The 18,057-nt window shown below is 41.8% G+C and overlaps 1 protein-coding gene across 1 annotated transcript in view; it reads right to left on the reverse strand.

Annotated features, from left to right (window-relative positions):
* Nucleotides 1–477: 477 nt before the first annotated feature.
* Nucleotides 478–18,057, reverse strand: part of GDNF (glial cell derived neurotrophic factor) — a 94,093-nt gene continuing 76,513 nt past the window's right edge. Inside the window, exon 3 of the mRNA XM_040338537.1 lies at nucleotides 478–7,410. Within this exon, the coding sequence (XP_040194471.1) occupies nucleotides 6,935–7,410 (476 nt within the window). The 3' untranslated portion in view covers nucleotides 478–6,934. The remainder of the gene's footprint in view (nucleotides 7,411–18,057) is intronic.

Raw genomic sequence — 18,057 nt, forward strand, 5'->3', positions numbered from 1 at the left:
CTTTTTATGATTTAAAATAAAGGTTACGTTTTAGTTAAATGGCCTTTTGGTGTGTAGGGAAGCACACACTTGTCTAGTTCTCATCTAATTTTGCCACAGTTAAGTGTTATCAATATCACAAGCGTTTGTACATATGTCATCAGAACTAGAAGTAAGGGTTTTAAATGGTAATTCCCCTTACTTTATAAAGATTTCATTCCACTTCCTGTTGTACCTCTGGCATACAAAGTGAAGATAATTCACTCAATAAGACTGCAAAAGATAAACCTTTAGCCTTTTCTTTGATGCGATCAGTGCCTATTTTTCCCAAATATCCCTCTATTAAGTGGGAAATCCAATCTTTTCCCCAAAAAAGATATTTGGAAAAAGAAAAGTCTGTTTTGCCAAACCACACTACTTTCTGATTACAATATCAGAATATCAGTTGTATTACCTCTTACTTATATTATTGACAATATTGAAAAAAGAACACCAAAAGAATGATAGAAATGAGTTTTATTTCGTAAAAAGTTAAAAAATGAATATAGTACAAAAATAAAGTTTGTAGAGAACTTTGGTTGCATAACACAAAAGAACCAAGACAACAAAGGTATGTGAAATTTTAACATTCAGATAAGCAAATGGTTACAGCTTTATACCATTTTTGGAAGAAAACCATCACAAACTTTACCCTTTTTTTTTTCCAATAAAAGCTAGAATCAGAAATGCACAACCATGTGTCGGGCATAAAAAAAAAAAAAAACTATTGGAATAAAGACTGTTTAAGTTGTGTACTAAAATGTTCATAAAAATACTGAAAATGTTGCAGTTTCTGTGTCAGTTTTGTCAATTTTTTATATTTATTTTTAACAGTTTTGTAATTTGTGACTCCTAAGAAACTTTACACCTTCTGTATGTTTAGGTTATTTCTAAATTGCACTGTTAAAAACAATTAACATAACATATGAGGTAAAACCAGAATTATGCAATTCCATCTTTAAACTACAAAAAGTTGTATTGGTATCTTTGTGTGACCAATGAGAGTTCTGTAAAGGGTTCAGTGGAGCAGTTCATGTACTGTTTGTCAGCTAGAGGTGTATACCACTCACTGGATAGAGTGACATTCTTCCCTGTCTACACTGAAATCTAGACAGTGTAGGGCGAACCACTGCATGGGAGGTCATTTAAAGTTTTGTATTGTCTTCTGCTGCTGCTCAAGGTGAGAAGTTCCATGACATGCCTGGACAGACCCTGTTTAAAGACCACTCACTAATCATAAATACGGGTTCAATTACAACCATAAATTAATATGTAAAGTTTTAGAATAGATCATTTAGTATATGTAAAGGGAATGTATAGTGTTTTTCATGCTCACTTTAAAAACAGATGTTTTTAAATCAGGAAAATATGAAATGGTAAGCTGGTGGCAAACATCCAGATCAATAGCTTTCTCGAACGTATTTTACATCTCAGCTGTTAAATTAAACTAGGAAACAACAAAGGTCAGGCTACAAAAACAGCTAAATGACTCAATGATCACACCTACCCTCTCTTACAGCAGAGACAGGACCTTCTGGCTAAGCCAGCTACAAACAAGCTACCTACAAGTGTGCAGGCAGTGCTAGACTTTCTATCTAGGGGTTTATGTGTAAAGATTATATACGGAATTAAAATAAATTATAGAAAGCGCACAATTCTTTGACTGGCTAACAAAAAAAAAGGCCAAAAAGCAAGCTTTCCCTTTTAAATTTTGGAACTGATATTTTCCAACACAAGTGACATCCCGGACAGTAATTCTAGAGAATAGCTACTATCAGTCACTTTGTTGCCCCAATGGCAGCTATCAGCCAAAGGATCAAAGTTGAACTGTCTAGTTTAAGTCAAGGTAACTTTTACAGTTTGAAGAATGTAACCCTTGTGTAGATTTAAAACTTGCATTAAAACCCACATTTTTTTAGGCAGTGCATACATGTCCAAATACAAAGGACAACCCTTTTTTAGAACTACATTATTACACATATTTTTGTAAAGGGAACTGGTAAAAAAACAGGATCTGGGTCATATCTACGTATTTAACTTATACAAATATTCCGTACCAAATGCCAATTTTTTTTTTACTTCTAAGCTCTCCCTTGGCTCAATGATTAAAAATCCTATAATAAAAAGCAAGATGGAACTCTTTGGAACTTTCACCTCTTATGGATGGGAGCAGAGCAGACGACTAGGTTATTTAATGACTACTGATGGTAGAATCGAAACAAAACTGTTTAAAGCAAACCAGCCAGATGGGAGATTAGCGAATGCTTTCAAACAAAATCGGAAAAATTGAGAGTCAAATTTTAAAAACAGAAAAATAAAATAATGTTGCTGCAAAACATCTATATAGCTAGGAAATGCTAGGGAAAATGTTTTGTAACATTTCATACTTCTCAGTACCAAAACAGATGTTTGATGCAAGTCCATAAAAGGCTGTAATCCAAAGTGGTAGTAGCATCATGCAAGTGGAAAACAATGTTTAATTTCATTGGGTAAACTTTTCTCACTGAAATGAACAGTTGATGGTTCTTCAGATAATCTAGGACCTTCAAGCCCTTTCCATTAACTCAACTGGAACAGAGAGAACTATCAATGATAGAACATGTATTTTTAATGGACAGAAAAGCTTAATTTAAATCAAATAATGAAAATGCTTCACATTTGTTAATGCTTAAACAGCTTTTCCCTGATCACCCTCAGCCCCAGCTTCGCTATGATTAAACAGACCATACCAAACTCCTGTTTGAACTGACAGAATAAGAATAACCCCACAAGTCAAGGAACTGCCATGTGGTACATATTTGTTTGTTAATATGATAGTGTTTAAAAGCGCTACCCAGTGCACTCAACATGCATTCTTTATTGATGACCATTACTGATGTTTTGACTATTGCATCTTTAACAAATATGAAAGATTCCATTGCCGAGTTCCTTGTTGCCTTTTGTGGACCCTTTTGCCTCATACACATGGTCAGACTTTCCAAGAAAAAAAGTCAGACTGGCTTTTTTTCTCGGAAAGTCCGGCTGTATGTAGCCTCCATCTGACTTTTTTGGTCGAAAGTCCAACAGACCTTAGATACAGAACCTGTTCTCTATCTTTCCGTCGAACTTCCGACAGACTCACGGCAGACTTTTGCATAGTCAAAAGTCTGACTGTGTGTATGAGGCATTAGCCATCATTTTAATTCACTGATCTGGAACAAGCATGCATATCACATAAGCTAGAATACAGTCAGAGTTCAATGCATGCTTGTCTTAGGTTAGTGACTCAAAATAGTGAAGAAAGAGGACCTGCATGACAGCCAAGCAGTTTTAATTCACAGAATAAAAAAATCAGCAAGGGCACTCTATACATTTCTCTAATGCCTCCTTCCATGTTACCATTCCTAAACTGGTAATTGTAAATACAATTCCAAATATTGAACAGAGAAAACAGTTATAGCTGAGTTGGATAACAAATTGGCTGGTGCCAGTCCTTTTGTTGACTTTATAACTCTACCTGGTTTATACCTCTTACAATTAACTAGTAAAATGATTTAGTATGAAGCAGCTTTTTCAAGAAATAAACCATGTAATCTAGTTTGCCACCAACCACCTTTATGCGTCACCTGTAAAAAAGGGTAAAGAATGTGATTCGAAATTTTTTTTGCATCTGTCTCATGTGGCCCTTGAGAGCATGCTTCACTTTGGCACCATCAAAGAAGAGAAAATGCAATAAATAGGAAAAAAACAGGAAACATTCATAACTGGACTGTAATAAATAGCAATAACTTAATTCTCAATAAATATCTCTTATATATTCATGTATTTGTGAGGATGCATGGCATCAAGTAGTCCGTTTGGCCTCATGGACCAATTACTAATGTACTGTCAAAGAAAAACAAAAAAGACAAATCTTCTGTAAACCCAAAATTAAAATCTATATAACCTGTGTTGAGTGGTTGATACATAAATGTTTGAAAACAGCCCTCAAAGAACAGACAGACCATAAATATGGACAGCCCTTCTAGGCCACAAGAGTTCATTAGATCTACTTTTTATTAATTTACCTACTCAGCTACAAGGCAAATCTAAAGGCTAATTCCACCCATAATGATTTTTCATTGGAGCCTGCAAAGCATTTCATCTTCAATTAGTAGATTGTGGGTGAAATGCTCAGGCTTCTGCAGACTATTTTACCAGCTGCAGATCCTTAATGAGGTACAGACCCTCAGTTAAGGGGCTGGAAGAAGTATCAATGGACTACAAGAGTGGTGACGTCACTGCACTTGTGCTCAATCAGAAATACATGTCCCTTGCAGATGGGACTTGTAGTTTTTTTATTGATAGATTCCTGTAAATAAATGACGTGGCCTTGCAGACAGAGCCTCACTCTGAATTCCAATATTGACAGGAAACTGTGGGAAGAAGAACCCCAGGATTCTGTAAGAGGTAGGGGTTTGGAGGTGGGTCACTGCAAACTGACTATTTTATGTGTTATGCCCTTAAAATGGGTGCAACATGAAACATGTTCTGAAAGGAGGACCCGCTTTAAGGCTGCCTTTATTGGCCTCTCTTGGCTAATTGCCTGGCTGTCATGATTATCCAGCGAGGTTAACTAAAGGTGTAGAATTGTTCTTTTAGCAAAATGAATGCGGTGGAACTATGTTCCCTTTAAATAGCCAATTATATGCAAGGGGAAAGAAAAAAAAAAGAAAAAAATGATTTTTTGCTGTGAAACGACAGGATGAAAGTTCACCCTATTAGCTAAGCTAAGTGAACATTCACTTTGCAAAGTGAAAATTCTCTTCTTGATTAGTTAATCAACCCCAATTAAATTAATACAGTTGCTAGCCCAAAACAAATAGCCAGATCAGTGATTAAAAAATATTGTAGTGAATAATCAGCAAACAAAAATTAAGGAGGTCAGCAATAACAGATTTTCCCTCCATTATTGTTCTAGACAACCCAAAATGTGGGCTTTTCTTTTACTTTCACTTTTGATTATAACAATAAACAGGACAGATGACGAGGGTGAATCTCCCTAAGGGGGCAAAGAAAGCATTAGGAACATGAGGTGTTCTAATACCTCTCCACTCTATCCAAAACTAAACGTTTTGCTTTTAGTTATACTTTAAGTTGTGGAAGAGTTTTGAGCTACTCAGGATGTTCCGAAACTCTATGTGACAATTTTTTGTTTGAATGTCTAGTATGCTGGGGGTGTCATTCTTTTATGGGATGTTTATTTCAATATAGTAAAGTCAGAACCAACCACTTGGCTCTCATTTTAAAGCAAGCATTGGAATGCTTAATCTCCACATTTACAGAAGAGAATAAGGTGGGTATCTACTAGGTTTTTCTAAAAATCTATGAAATGTGTACAGTTAAAAGTAGATATTTCCTTTTTAAATAGACCTTTGCCTTGGGCATAAATATTCACCCTAATGCTTTGTCTCCTAAAACAGATCCAAGTTATTCCCATGACAACTCTGGCATGGTGTAGCAAACTCAAAATGCCTTTTATAATTTTGGTATTAAGTCTCAAGCTGGACATAAATGGATCGAAATTTAGATGGTTCAGCAGGGACCAGATGAATTTCAATCCAGTTATGGCCATACCCATCGAATGGGAATGTTAGGGAAATTCTTGGTTTAAGGGCTCCCACTGTCAGAATATATCTCAGTGGGGAGGATTTCTCTATCCACCTTAGCTTGTGTGAAAAGAGGAATCTTTTTTTTTCTCAATCAGCCCGCTGGTGATCTATGGCCACCTTCAAAGTATATTGATGACTTAGCCGTTAAAACAGCCAGTGACAAAACAGTATTTCTGTTAACAGCACCATAGGGATTGTCATCAAGAGTCAACATGAACCTACTTTAAGAGATAACTTGGTTGGAAGAAGAAACCTATAGCTGATAGGGGAAAAATCCTTAAAGTTTTGCTTTCTAGGGCAAATATAAACAGATCCAGCAATAAAAGATTGGGTCCATCATCCTTTAAATGAACGTCCTGGCCCAAGTGGCGTCCAAGACCTGCAGCGTCTGCCTTTTATGTTTGTTTCATTTGTGCCAGTATCATAAAACATTATGGGGAAATCTATTATAGAAAGGAAAATCAAGGTGCAAGCTGAACCATTGTGGGTCGGAGAGACCAGTGTCAATTTATGAGCTAAACACCTCACTACTTGAATGATTTTCTCTAGGTAAAATTACTTTGGATTTGCCCTTGATTAGCGCTTGGGGGCTGTGGAAAGTTACACACTAGCCTAACCAAATCTAATAAATTTCATTGGCTCCTTGGGATACAGAATACCCCTAAACTCTAAATGAATTATTAAAAAGCTGGTCTGGGGTTAAAGACAAATTAACTCACATGGCTATAAACCGGAGGTTTTGTATGGTTTAAAGTTACAGTATTTGAAGAACTGTATTACCTAAAGTTCTGTTTTAAGGATGTCAATGAATTTAAAGTGAACTGAATTAACATGTACTATAAAAGCAAATATTTTAATTCAACCCCAAAATACAGAGCTAATGGATTATGTAATACACTTGTTTTGTTGTACAAAAAAACATACAGGAAAAAACCTGACATGCACGATGTATAAATGCCTGTGTTTAAAAGCTGGTTATTGACCTTTTCAGTCAACACTGCTGGTGAGTCATATATATAATGGTGAAAACACAATCCTCCTACTGGAGCGCATGACTGGGCGCCACGATTGCCATTTATTTCCCCAGAGCCATTTCTAACTCTCACACTTGCAGAACAAATCTCTCAGCGGGTCGCCAGGATGGCACCATGCCCAGCTTTCCTTGGTCCTCTTCTCCATCCTTAACCTCAGGATACTGTGAAGGGAATCTTGATCCCTGATCCCTTCCTTTGTGTTACATCAGGAATGCGACACACACTGCCAAGTGGCCCTCCACAAAATGAAAATCAAACACATCCACATTTCTTGGCGGAATGTTGTCTCAAGGTGTGGTAAACTAAATTGTCATCCAAGAAGGAGACATCATCATCGAATGCAATTGGCCTGCAACATGCTTGCTTTACCTTATCATTAACCAATTTTTTCTTGATAGTCAAATTTTTAAGAATTTGGTCATAAGTTGTCTCTGGGTTACTGCAGGAGCCGCTGCAGTATCGAAATTTTAGTTCTTCCCTGGCTTCATAGCCCAAACCCAAGTCTGTCACGTTCAGGTGTATTTCCCGCAGGACGCAGCCTTTGTTTTTACGCTTTTTATCTTTGCCTTTATTTTTACTGGAACTTTGAGTCTCTGCTGCAACGTGTCTCCCTCTGTCTCGCCGGGAGAGTGTTTGCTTGTTGGATGACCTTCGAAGTCTTTTTATGGTGTCTTGAATGAACTCCAACACATCGTCAACCTGATCTGGATAGTCATCAGGTATTTCAGCTGCAAAAAAAATCCAAAAACAGCAGATTAGAATATCATGCCAGAAAAGCAAAATAAAATGCTGACAACTAATGCCTTAAACTGAAGCTACAGAGCAAAGCAACAGGTTCAATTCAATAGCAGCCCCATTAGCGACACATTCTTACCTTCCTTCTCCTGCTACTCTGTTCAACCGCAAAGAGCAAGAAAAATGCTTTTGGGTTATAGGTGAGATGGTGATGGTGACTGACTTACTCCCCTCCCTACCATATTACAGTTGCCCAGCTCTTTGTAACCTCAGGTTACAACTTGTTAGTTATACAGGGTTTATTCTATGCTCCCTTTGCCAAAACCGGAGTGTAAGGCCCCGTACACACGTCCGAGGAACTCGACGGGCAAAACACATAGTTTTGCTCGTCGAGTTCCTTGTGAAGCCGCCGAGGATCTCGGCGAGCCAAGTTTCCCCGTTGACTAACGAGGAAATAGAGAACATGTTCTCTATTTGGCTCGACGAGTTCCTCGTAGGCATCCTCGGCCAAAAGTGTACACACGACCGGGTTTCTCGGCAGAATACAGCTCCGATTGAGTTTCTGGCTGAATTCTACCGAGAAACTTGGTCGTGTGTACGGGGCCTTAGAGGGGTGAAGGGAAGGAAAGTACATAGAAATAGTTATTTTGCTCTGCACGGAATAAGCACTGAATTACTATGAGTGAAAAAGACTACAGTGTTCTGGGATACCAGATTCCTTCATCAAGGAGGTTGTAAAGGTTTGTTTTTTATTTTCTAAATAGGTTCCTTTAAGCTAATGCTTTGGCGGTTCACTAACCTTTTCCTTCGATTTCCCTTCGAAATGTTTTTTTTTCTTTGTCTGAATTTCTCACCTCCTGTTCCTCCTCAGTAAGCTGTTCTGGCTGACTAACCCCCAGCCAGAACGGCTCGTATGATGGGGGCAAGCTTACTGAGGAGAAACAGGAAGTGAGAAATTCAGACAAAGAAAAAAAAATCGAAGGAAAAGGTAAGTGAACCAACAATGCACTAGCTTAAAGGAACCTAATTAGAAAATAAAAAACAAACCTTTACAACACCTTTAATCATGTTGCCAATAGTCCAACATGGCAAACTGTCCACTTTGATTTCCTGCAGAATATATTCTGATTAAAATGAAACTTGATAAAGGTTTGTCAGTTTAAGGCACATTGCAGTTGATTTACTAAAACTGGAGAGTGCTAAAACTGGTGCAGCTCAGCATAGAAACCAATCAGCATCAAGGATTTATTGGTAAAGCTAAATTGAAGCTGGAGTTAGAAACAGATTGGCTACCATGCACAGATGCATCAAATTTTGCACTCTCCAGTTTTAGTAAATGAACCCCCATGTGTTCTAGGTGCTTGTGCCATTGTTTCAGCTCAGCTTTGTGTAGAATATGAACAGAACTGATTTGATCATGCCTAAAAAATGATAAGTAGAAGCCCAAGTCAATAAGCCAGGTAGTCTCATCCACAACTGATTATTCATCAAAGCCTATATTCCAGCCAACATTGAAAAAAAATCTTTGGCAGATTTGTGCTTTCAGTCCGTCAAAAGCTACTTACTGGGAGTTAGTTAAAAGGCATCTGTCATAAGTGATTAGACTTTTTTTCATAAGTAAACACTACTCCACAGGCATGTGAATGTTGTATCTTATGACCTTCATGGAAGTACCAGTGTACACCTGCATCACAGAATCATGCAGACTCCTCAACATGCAAAAAATGTCTTGACATTTCACAAATGTGCATGGACAACAATTGTGTTTATCCCCTTTCCTTTGCCATGCTGCACAATGATTGGTACAAAAAGTATATGATGAAAATGGAAAAATTAGACCTACATGATGCTTCAAAGAGGAAACTAGAGCACCCAGAGGAAAACCAGACAAGCATAGGCAGAACATAATTACGTGAACCCATGACACGTGGGCTGCAAGTTAAAAGGGCTAACTTAACCGCCTTACTACCCAAAAGTGTTGCATTGTAATGTTGGGTTGTCAGAGAACAAAACTTAAGTGCAACAGAGCAGACAATTTAAATCGTATACACCAACCATATGCAACAAGTTTAGAGTTGAGGTCAAATCACTCAGCATGCAGCCCTGAAATATTGTATTTGTTTTAATGCAATATATGACATTACTGGAAAATGTTCTGCACTTGACAAAAGCGATGTAATGAAGACCACATGAGTACCATATGTTTGATGACTGATACACATTGTGACTTATAGCTGTGTTTAAAATCTATCAATACATTCCATTAGAACAACTATATCAAGTGTTACTTGTGTTCTGTGACAAAGTGATGGGTCATTAAAATGTACCTGTCACAAATCTATAGTGGAAAGTTACTCCCCCACCCTTCACTGGCAGCCATCTATTTTTGCACATGCCTGACAAAAAATGTTGCCTTTAAAATTTGCTTAGAAGTAACTATGTATGAGCCTGGGGGCACTAATCTTTACTCCAAATGGCATATGTATAACACAAAGTCAGACGCAGAAAGCTTGGTGGTGTGCAATTCAGCACATGCAAATGGAGATTTTTCAGTAAACCTGATTTGTAGAGTTTCAAAAGTGTGCCTGATTTGGCACAGTGGTGGGTATGCAGGACAAAAAGAGGAATGTATCCACAGGAATCAATCGCTGATCACTGGTAAAACCAATGATTCACCACTAGAAAAAGCAAATTTTGTATGAGTGATCAGGGATGGCAACAGTAATATAAGCTGTATTATAAATATGGCAAATGTTGCTCTGGGCTGGATTGGTTTCTACTACTATACATTGAGCATCAAACCTGTGGCTTACATCATGTAACTATGCTGGTGCCATAGTACCTAAACTGTGCAGAAGAGAAATTAACAAACCTCTTCTAATCCCTCTGAATGGAGATTTTTTCATGGGTTTCCTTCCACAATCCAAATACAGTATATACTGATAGGTTAAAGGTGAACTCCAGGCAGATACAAAGCAAAACCAATCCATATGCCCAAGGCCTGAAAGACATCCTCTTGCCAACAACTCCCCTATTACATGCAAAAATGGTCCTCAGATCTTAGACTAGACTTGGACACATATGATTGGAGTCATATATGGGAGACTAGGGATGAGTTTAGAGTTCGAGTCAAACTCATGTTCGACTCTAACATTGCCTGTTCACCGAACAGCGAACAATTTAGGGTGTTCGTGTCAAATTTGAAAAGCTGCAGAACACCCTGGAATAGTCTATGAGAGAAATCTAAAGTGCTAATTTGAAAGGCTTATTTGCAAGTTAATGTCATAAAAAGTGTTTGGGGACCTGGGTCCTGCCCCAGGGGACATGTATCAATGCAAAAAAAGTTTTAAAAAAGTCAGTTTTTCCGGGAGCAGTGATTTTAATAATGCTTAAAGTGAAACAATAAAAGTGAAATATTCCTTTAAATTTAGGGGGTGTATAGTATGCCTGTAAAGCAGCGCTTGTTTCCCGTGCTTAGAACTATCCCTGCACAAAGTGTCATTTCTGAAGGATAAAAAGTCATTTAAAATCACTGCTCCCGAAAAAAATTGCGTTTTTTTTTGCATTGATACATGTCCCCAGGGGCAGGATAAATTGCATATTAGCCTTTAAAATTAGCAATTTAGGTTTCAAAGTTCGAGTCCTATAGACTTTAATGGGGTTCTAAAGTTCACACAAACTTTTGGTCTGTTTGCAGGTTTTCGGCTCATCCCTATGGGAGACAACTAAATCTTGCTCAACTAATGCATTAGTGGTCAAGACGAAGTTTAAGTTTATGAAATGATAGTATCTAGTCCCAAGTAGAATCACCCACTATTTTCCAAGCTACTTCATTCTGTGCTTTCAGTGATCGCTCAGTGTTTCCCAAATGATTTTGGAATTAGTAGTCTCCTGGGTCCTTTTTTTTTTTTAGCTCAGTACACCCTTCTAAATCTAAAACCCCCAAGCATTTCCAAACGTGGCTTTACAGTAGGTGTTTGTGATATTGTGCTTTTAGCACGACAGCGTCGCGCTGATACTCGGCGACATGGTGCCGAGATCTCGCCGACATCTTGCACTCACTGGAATAGTGACAGCACATCCCAGCAAGCGCGTCATAGAAGCGACGGGAGATCCGACTTGGATTCCCGCCAATTCTACACGTGTGCGGCGTTTGTTATGAATCCTGAAGGGGAAGTCCCCGCCGGATTTTAAATAAAAATCCGGCATGGGTCCCCCCTCAGGAGCATACCGGGCCCTTAGGTCTGTTATGGGTTGTAAGGAGAGCCCCCCTACGCCGAAAAAACGGCGTAGGGGGGCTCTCCTTACAACCCATACCAGACCTGTATCCAAAGCACGCTACCCGGCCAGCCAGGAAGGGAGTGGGGACGAGCGAGCGCCCCCCCCCCCCTCCTGAGCCGTACCAGGCTGCATGCCCTCAACATGGGGGGGTTGGGTGCTCTGGGGCAGGGGGGCGCACTGCGGCCCCCCCACCTCAGAGCACCCTGTCCCCATGTTGATGAGGACAGGGCCCCTTCCCGACAACCCTGGCCGTTGGTTGTCGGGGTATGCGGGCGGGAGGCTTATCGGAATCTGGGAGCCCCCTTTAATAAGGGGGCCCCCAGATACCGGCCCCCCACCCTAAGTGAATGAGTATGGGGTACATCGTACCCCTACCCATTCACCTGCAAGAAAAGTGGTAAAAACACAAATAAACCACACAGTGTATTAAAATATTTTATTTTTCTGCTCCGGAGGCCGCCCCCTGTCTTCTTTATTAGCTCTTTTACCAGGGGGAGCTTCTTCTTTGATGTCTTCGGGTGGGTGGGGGCCGCCGTCTGGTTCTCTTCCACCGCCGGGGGGGGGTGGCTTTTAAAAAAGCCCCCACCCCCCCGGCGGGTTTCCTCCGGCGTCTTCGGCGGGGCTCTTCTTCTTCCGCTATCCCGACGGGTCTTCTCCGCTATCCGGGGGGTCTCGCCGCTCTCCGCTGTTGACTTGTCACACCCCGGTTCTTCGTCTCGCAGTCCGGTCCCTTCTTCCGTGCTGTACGTCTTCTTCCGCGCTGTGACGTCATGTTCTTCACTTCTCTTCTTCTCCCGATGTTGACTCGCCGGTCCTCCTCGCTGAAATGACGGATGCGCGCCTTGCATCGGACCTATATAGGCCTCACAGTCCCATCATCCTCTGTACCTACCCATGTGATACCTACCCACGTGGGTAGGTATCACATGGGTAGGTACAGAGCATGATGGGACTGTGAGGCCTATATAGGTCCGATGCAAGGCGCGCATCCGTCATTTCAGCGAGGAGGACCGGCGAGTCAACATCGGGAGAAGAAGAGAAGTGAAGAACATGACGTCACAGCGCGGAAGAAGAACTCACAGCACGGAAGAAGACGTACAGCACGGAAGAAGGGACCGGACTGCGAGACGAAGAACCGGGGTGCGACGAGTCAACAGCGGAGAGCGGCGAGACCCCCCGGATAGCGGAGAAGACCCGTCGGGATAGCGGAAGAAAAAGAGCCCCGCCGAAGACGGCGGTGGAAGAGAACCAGACGGCGGCCCCCACCCACCCGAAGACGTCAAAGAAGAAGCTCCCCCTGGTAAAAGAGCTAATAAAGAAGACAGGGGGCGGCCTCCGGAGCAGAAAAATAAAATATTTTAATACACTGTGTGGTTTATTTGTGTTTTTACCACTTTTCTTGCAGGTGAATGGGTAGGGGTACGATGTACCCCATACTCATTCACTTAGGGTGGGGGGCCGGTATCTGGGGGCCCCCTTATTAAAGGGGGCTCCCAGATTCCGATAAGCCTCCCGCCCGCATACCCCGACAACCAACGGCCAGGGTTGTCGGGAAGGGGCCCTGTCCTCATCAACATGGGGACAGGGTGCTCTGAGGTGGGGGGGCCGCAGTGCGCCCCCCTGCCCCAGAGCACCCAACCCCCCATGTTGAGGGCATGCAGCCTGGTACGGCTCAGGAGGGGGGGGGCGCTCGCTCGTCCCCACTCCCTTCCTGGCTGGCCGGGTAGCGTGCTTTGGATACGGGTCTGGTATGGATTGTAGGGGGACCCCCTACGCCGTTTTTTCGGCGTAGGGGGGCTCTCCTTACAACCCATAACAGACCTAAGGGCCCGGTATGCTCCTGAGGGGGGACCCATGCCGGATTTTTATTTAAAATCCGGCGGGGACTTCCCCCTCAGGATTCATAACAAACGCCGCACACGTGTAGAATTGGCGGGAATCCAAGTCGGATCTCCCGTCGCTTCTATGACGGCTCTGTCTCCATCGCGGCAAGCCAGCTCGGCGCTGGCTCCCACGATGGGGCTCGTAGGTGCTCAATCTCGCCGAGAAAGAGAGCGAGATTGACACAAAATCGGGTTCACCTACTGTATACTGCTGGTTCATGTCTTTACCGTGGCCAAACAAACAATTGCTAAAACTTTTACTTTTACAACCCCTTTAAGCCTTAATTGTTTCTGTACATTAATAAACAAAACATTTTATTTAAAGCCAACAGTATAAGCATGGGGGGGGGGGGGCGCTTCCGCAGTGACAATACACAGTCGCATTTAACCCTTTCTTCAAACGCTAGCAGGGGTTAAAAGCACCCTGCTAGCGGCCAAAAAGCGCAGCTAAAACAATGGTAAAGCGGTGCTTTACCGATAACGCGGCCAGCTGGTAGTGTGAAATAGCTCTTGAGATAATTCAGCTTCACTCCATGCCCATATAAATATAGCCTAGAGAATGTACAGACCCCCCTTCAGCACAGATGGACCCCCCCTTCAGCACAGACCCCCCATTCTGCACAGACACCTCCATTCAGCACACATGGACCCCCCCTTCAGCACAGCCCCCCCATTCAGCACAGACCCCCCCTTCAGCACAGATGACCCCCCCCATCCCATTCAGTACCTCAGATCAGCCATCAGCACGGCATGGGAACAGCAGGTTCCCTGTGTACACATAAACACTGGAGGGGGAGGTGGCTTCACTCTGCTCACTGTGTCTGTGTGACATCCGGCCCGGGACTGCTCAGACAGCCCACAGCCGCGAGACTCTTCAACACCTTCTCCATTTTCCAGGGGGGGTCAATTGCCCCCCCCCTTGCCCTATGGAGCGGACGCCCATGAGTATAAGCACTCTGCCGGGGAGAGAGGGACAACACTAGGATCAGATGTGCTGAATGCAATATACCAAAATGATGATGACAGGAAGAGAGGGCAGAGGGATGAGTACATCAGTCTGCTGCTGTTAATTTACAGGCTGGGGGCTGGAAAGTGAACACACTATATTTCCTAATTGCCATAGAAGTAGCTTGGTAGTGCTGTCTGCCCAAGTTACAATTTACATCTCAGGACTCGGACAGAAGTACAAATGCTTTTGATGGGTAGAACTGGTCCCATATAGGCATTTCATCTGTGTATTTGGGCCACCCATCATATTGGTTTTAAATGTGTGTGGGGTTGTGGGTACATTAAATTGTCCTCTGGGGCAGAGAATGATTTAAATGCTGCTGTATATTCCCCAAAATCTGCATATTGCATTGTCACTATAAAAATATGAGAAATAAAAGATTCATCCAGTAAAATAGAATGCTGTCTGCTATCTTCCTGGTGCCTTGGTATTACTTTGCATATTTCTATGCTTAGGTTATTCAGATTTCATTAGCTCTCGGGAACGACTCAGCAAATGCAGCCGACCAAGTCTCTGAATGACAGCAATGGCAGAACAGGTGCACTGCAGTCTGATTATTTGACAAGGCCGTGTAAAAGGCAATAGTAATGTACAGGGTCACACAACAACAACAACCAGAGAACAAGTTGCATGCGTTATGCTAAATAAAGATAATTTCTGGTTACTACAACATTGTACAGTTTTACTATGAGCATGTCTGTTCATTTACAGGGCTTTAAGAAGTAGTAGAGTATTGTGCTGTGTTAATCATTTAATGCATGCCCTTTATTGTTTTACTAAATTAAAGTGCATCTATAAAAAAAAAAAATCGCCAATAAAGGGTATCAGGCCAAAACAGAAAACAGAAATTTAATACTGCAGTGGGGTCCCCTGCATTGCAAGGCTTACGTGTGTATTATTTCATTATTTATTGCTAGGGTAGAGGAACAGGCAGTATTAGGCCTTTTGCATATGAATGTAAAAAAATGACTGATGTTTATACTCAGGATCTTGTTGATCCTAAATAAGCCTACATTCACATGGCCATAACATATTTGTAAAAGTTTTACTGATCATTAGGCAGGGAACAAAACGTCCTGCCTAAATAGAGGTTTTTAATCCTAATTTCCAATTGTATACGTGCAGCGCCAGATTCCCGACAAGGCTACCGAGGCCAGGCCTTGGGGCGGCAGTGGGTGCAGGGGCGGCACCGGTTGTAACACACAGAGGGAGACTACGGTGTCACGGAGCTCACTGTGTAAAGTTCGGGCACGCTGTGATAAAAGTCCCACCCTCCTCCTAGACCAGCTCATGTGATAGAGGCAGTGTTCTGTCTATCACACGAGCTGGTCTAGGAGGAGGGCGGGACTTTTATCACAGCGCGCCCAAACTTTTCACAGTGAACTCGATGTGCGTAATGCACACATTGACTGGTGAGGCTACATTGTTTGGCACAGTAAGGCTGCAATGATGGTGAGGGGGGCTGTAATGATGCTGAGGGGGGCTGCAATGAGGGCACAGTAAGGCAGCAATGATGGTGAGGGAGGCTGCAATGAGGGCACAGTAAGGCGGCAGTGATGGTGAGGCTGCAATGAGGGCACGGTAATGCTGCAATGATGGTGAGGTGGCAATGATGGGCATGGTGGGGCGGCAATGATGGGCACAGGTTGGGGGGACTTTCAGGGTTTTTTTCAGGGGGGGGGGCACTATTGAAGGACCCTGCCTTGGGGCGGCAAAGGGAGTAAATCCGGGCCTGTATACGTGTATATATACAAGCCTCTCCCCGTTCTGCCTAGTGACACTGTCACTGATCGTCTGCTCCCTCTCATCGAGAGCAGTGATCAGTGACGTGTCACTCGTAGCCATGCCCCCTATCAGTTAGAATCACTCCCTAGGACACACTTAACCCTTTGCTAGCCCCCTAGTTGTTAACCCCTTCACTGCCAGTCAAATTTATACAGTAATAAGTGCATATTTATAGCACTGATCGCTGTGAATGGTCCCAAAATAGCACCAAAAGTGTCCGATGTGTCCACCATAATGTCGCAGTCACGATAAAAATCGCAGTTTGCCACCATAACAAGTAGAAAAAAAATTGAAAAATGCCATAAAACTACCCCTATTTTGTAGATGCTATAACTTTTGCGCAAACCAATCAATATATGCTTATTGCGATTTTTTTTATACCAAAAATATGTAGAAGAATACGTATCGGCCTAAACTGTGGAAAAATTTAGTTTTTTTTATTGATTTTTTGGGGTTATTTATTATAGCAAAAAGTAAAAAATATAGAATTTTTTTCAAAATTGCCGCTCTATTTTTGTTTATAGCACAAAAAATAAAAAAAAACAGAGGTGATCAAATACTACCAAAAGAAAGCTCTATTTGTGTGAAAAAAAGGTATTCAATTTTGTATAGGAGCCACGTCGCACGACCGCACAATTGTCAGTTAAAGCGACGCAGTGCCGAATAGCAAAAAGTCCTCTGTCTTTGGCCAGCCAAATGGTCCAGGGCTTAAGCAATTACACAAATTCATTTTTTGATGTGTTAAATTCATGTCTTATGATACTTTCATTTTCTCTGGGATTTTACAGTGACTGTGACAAATGTAAGAAGTATTTATATACAATGTAGGATAGCCAATATAATGGAGAACATGGTGTACTGTGGCCACCCCAATAAAAGTGAATCTATAAAGTACACCTGGAAGTGATAACAGACTGTTGTAGCTATGCAATGTATGAGATCCAGTATAATGGGGGACATGGTGTACTGTGGTTACTCCATTTGAAGTGGATCTACGTATAAAGCATACCTGGAAGAGATTTTAGCCTGTTGCAGCTATGCACAAGGTCCTCTGTTTCATAGGAAATTTAAGTGTAGTTGTAGATCTGTAGGGGCCACTCTATGGCTTTTGTCTCAGTCCGTAATCACAGTCCAGTCCTGTCATCACCAGACAACTTTGCAAGTCAAATGGATGATGATAGTTCAAATAATAGTCAGCTCACGTATCACCAGGAGCTTTCCTGTACATAGGCAGCATACAAATGCGGATCAAGTTATTTCCGTATCCTTTTCTTACTCAATGGGGTTTAGTAATAGAATAGAAAGTTATTTTTCTTCACCTGTGAACCTGTGCTCACTTCAAATACTTTACTTCATGTAGAGGAACAAAACAAAAAGAGGGAGGAAAAGGGCAAAAAAATGGTGGTGGTTTTCTCTTGCACATGTTTGGATGAATGAAGTAAACTCAAAAGTCACTGGGCTATTGGAACATTCTACTTTCTTTACAAATCAACTCTGAAACATAAATGTTGCAGGATACTTTATATAGTTTGTTCCTTGCTGTCCCCTTTGTGTGTCATTCCAGCAAACAGAGCCATTCCAATTTCTGTGCATTGGATTTCCACCTATAGGATGGCTACACGGCCTTGGAGAGTCTTACTAAAAGACTCCAGCATTGCCACCCTAACATGCATGTATAGCCA

Source organism: Rana temporaria, chromosome 1 (genome assembly GCF_905171775.1).
Source record: "Rana temporaria chromosome 1, aRanTem1.1, whole genome shotgun sequence".
Classification (NCBI taxonomy): Eukaryota; Metazoa; Chordata; class Amphibia; order Anura; family Ranidae; genus Rana; species Rana temporaria.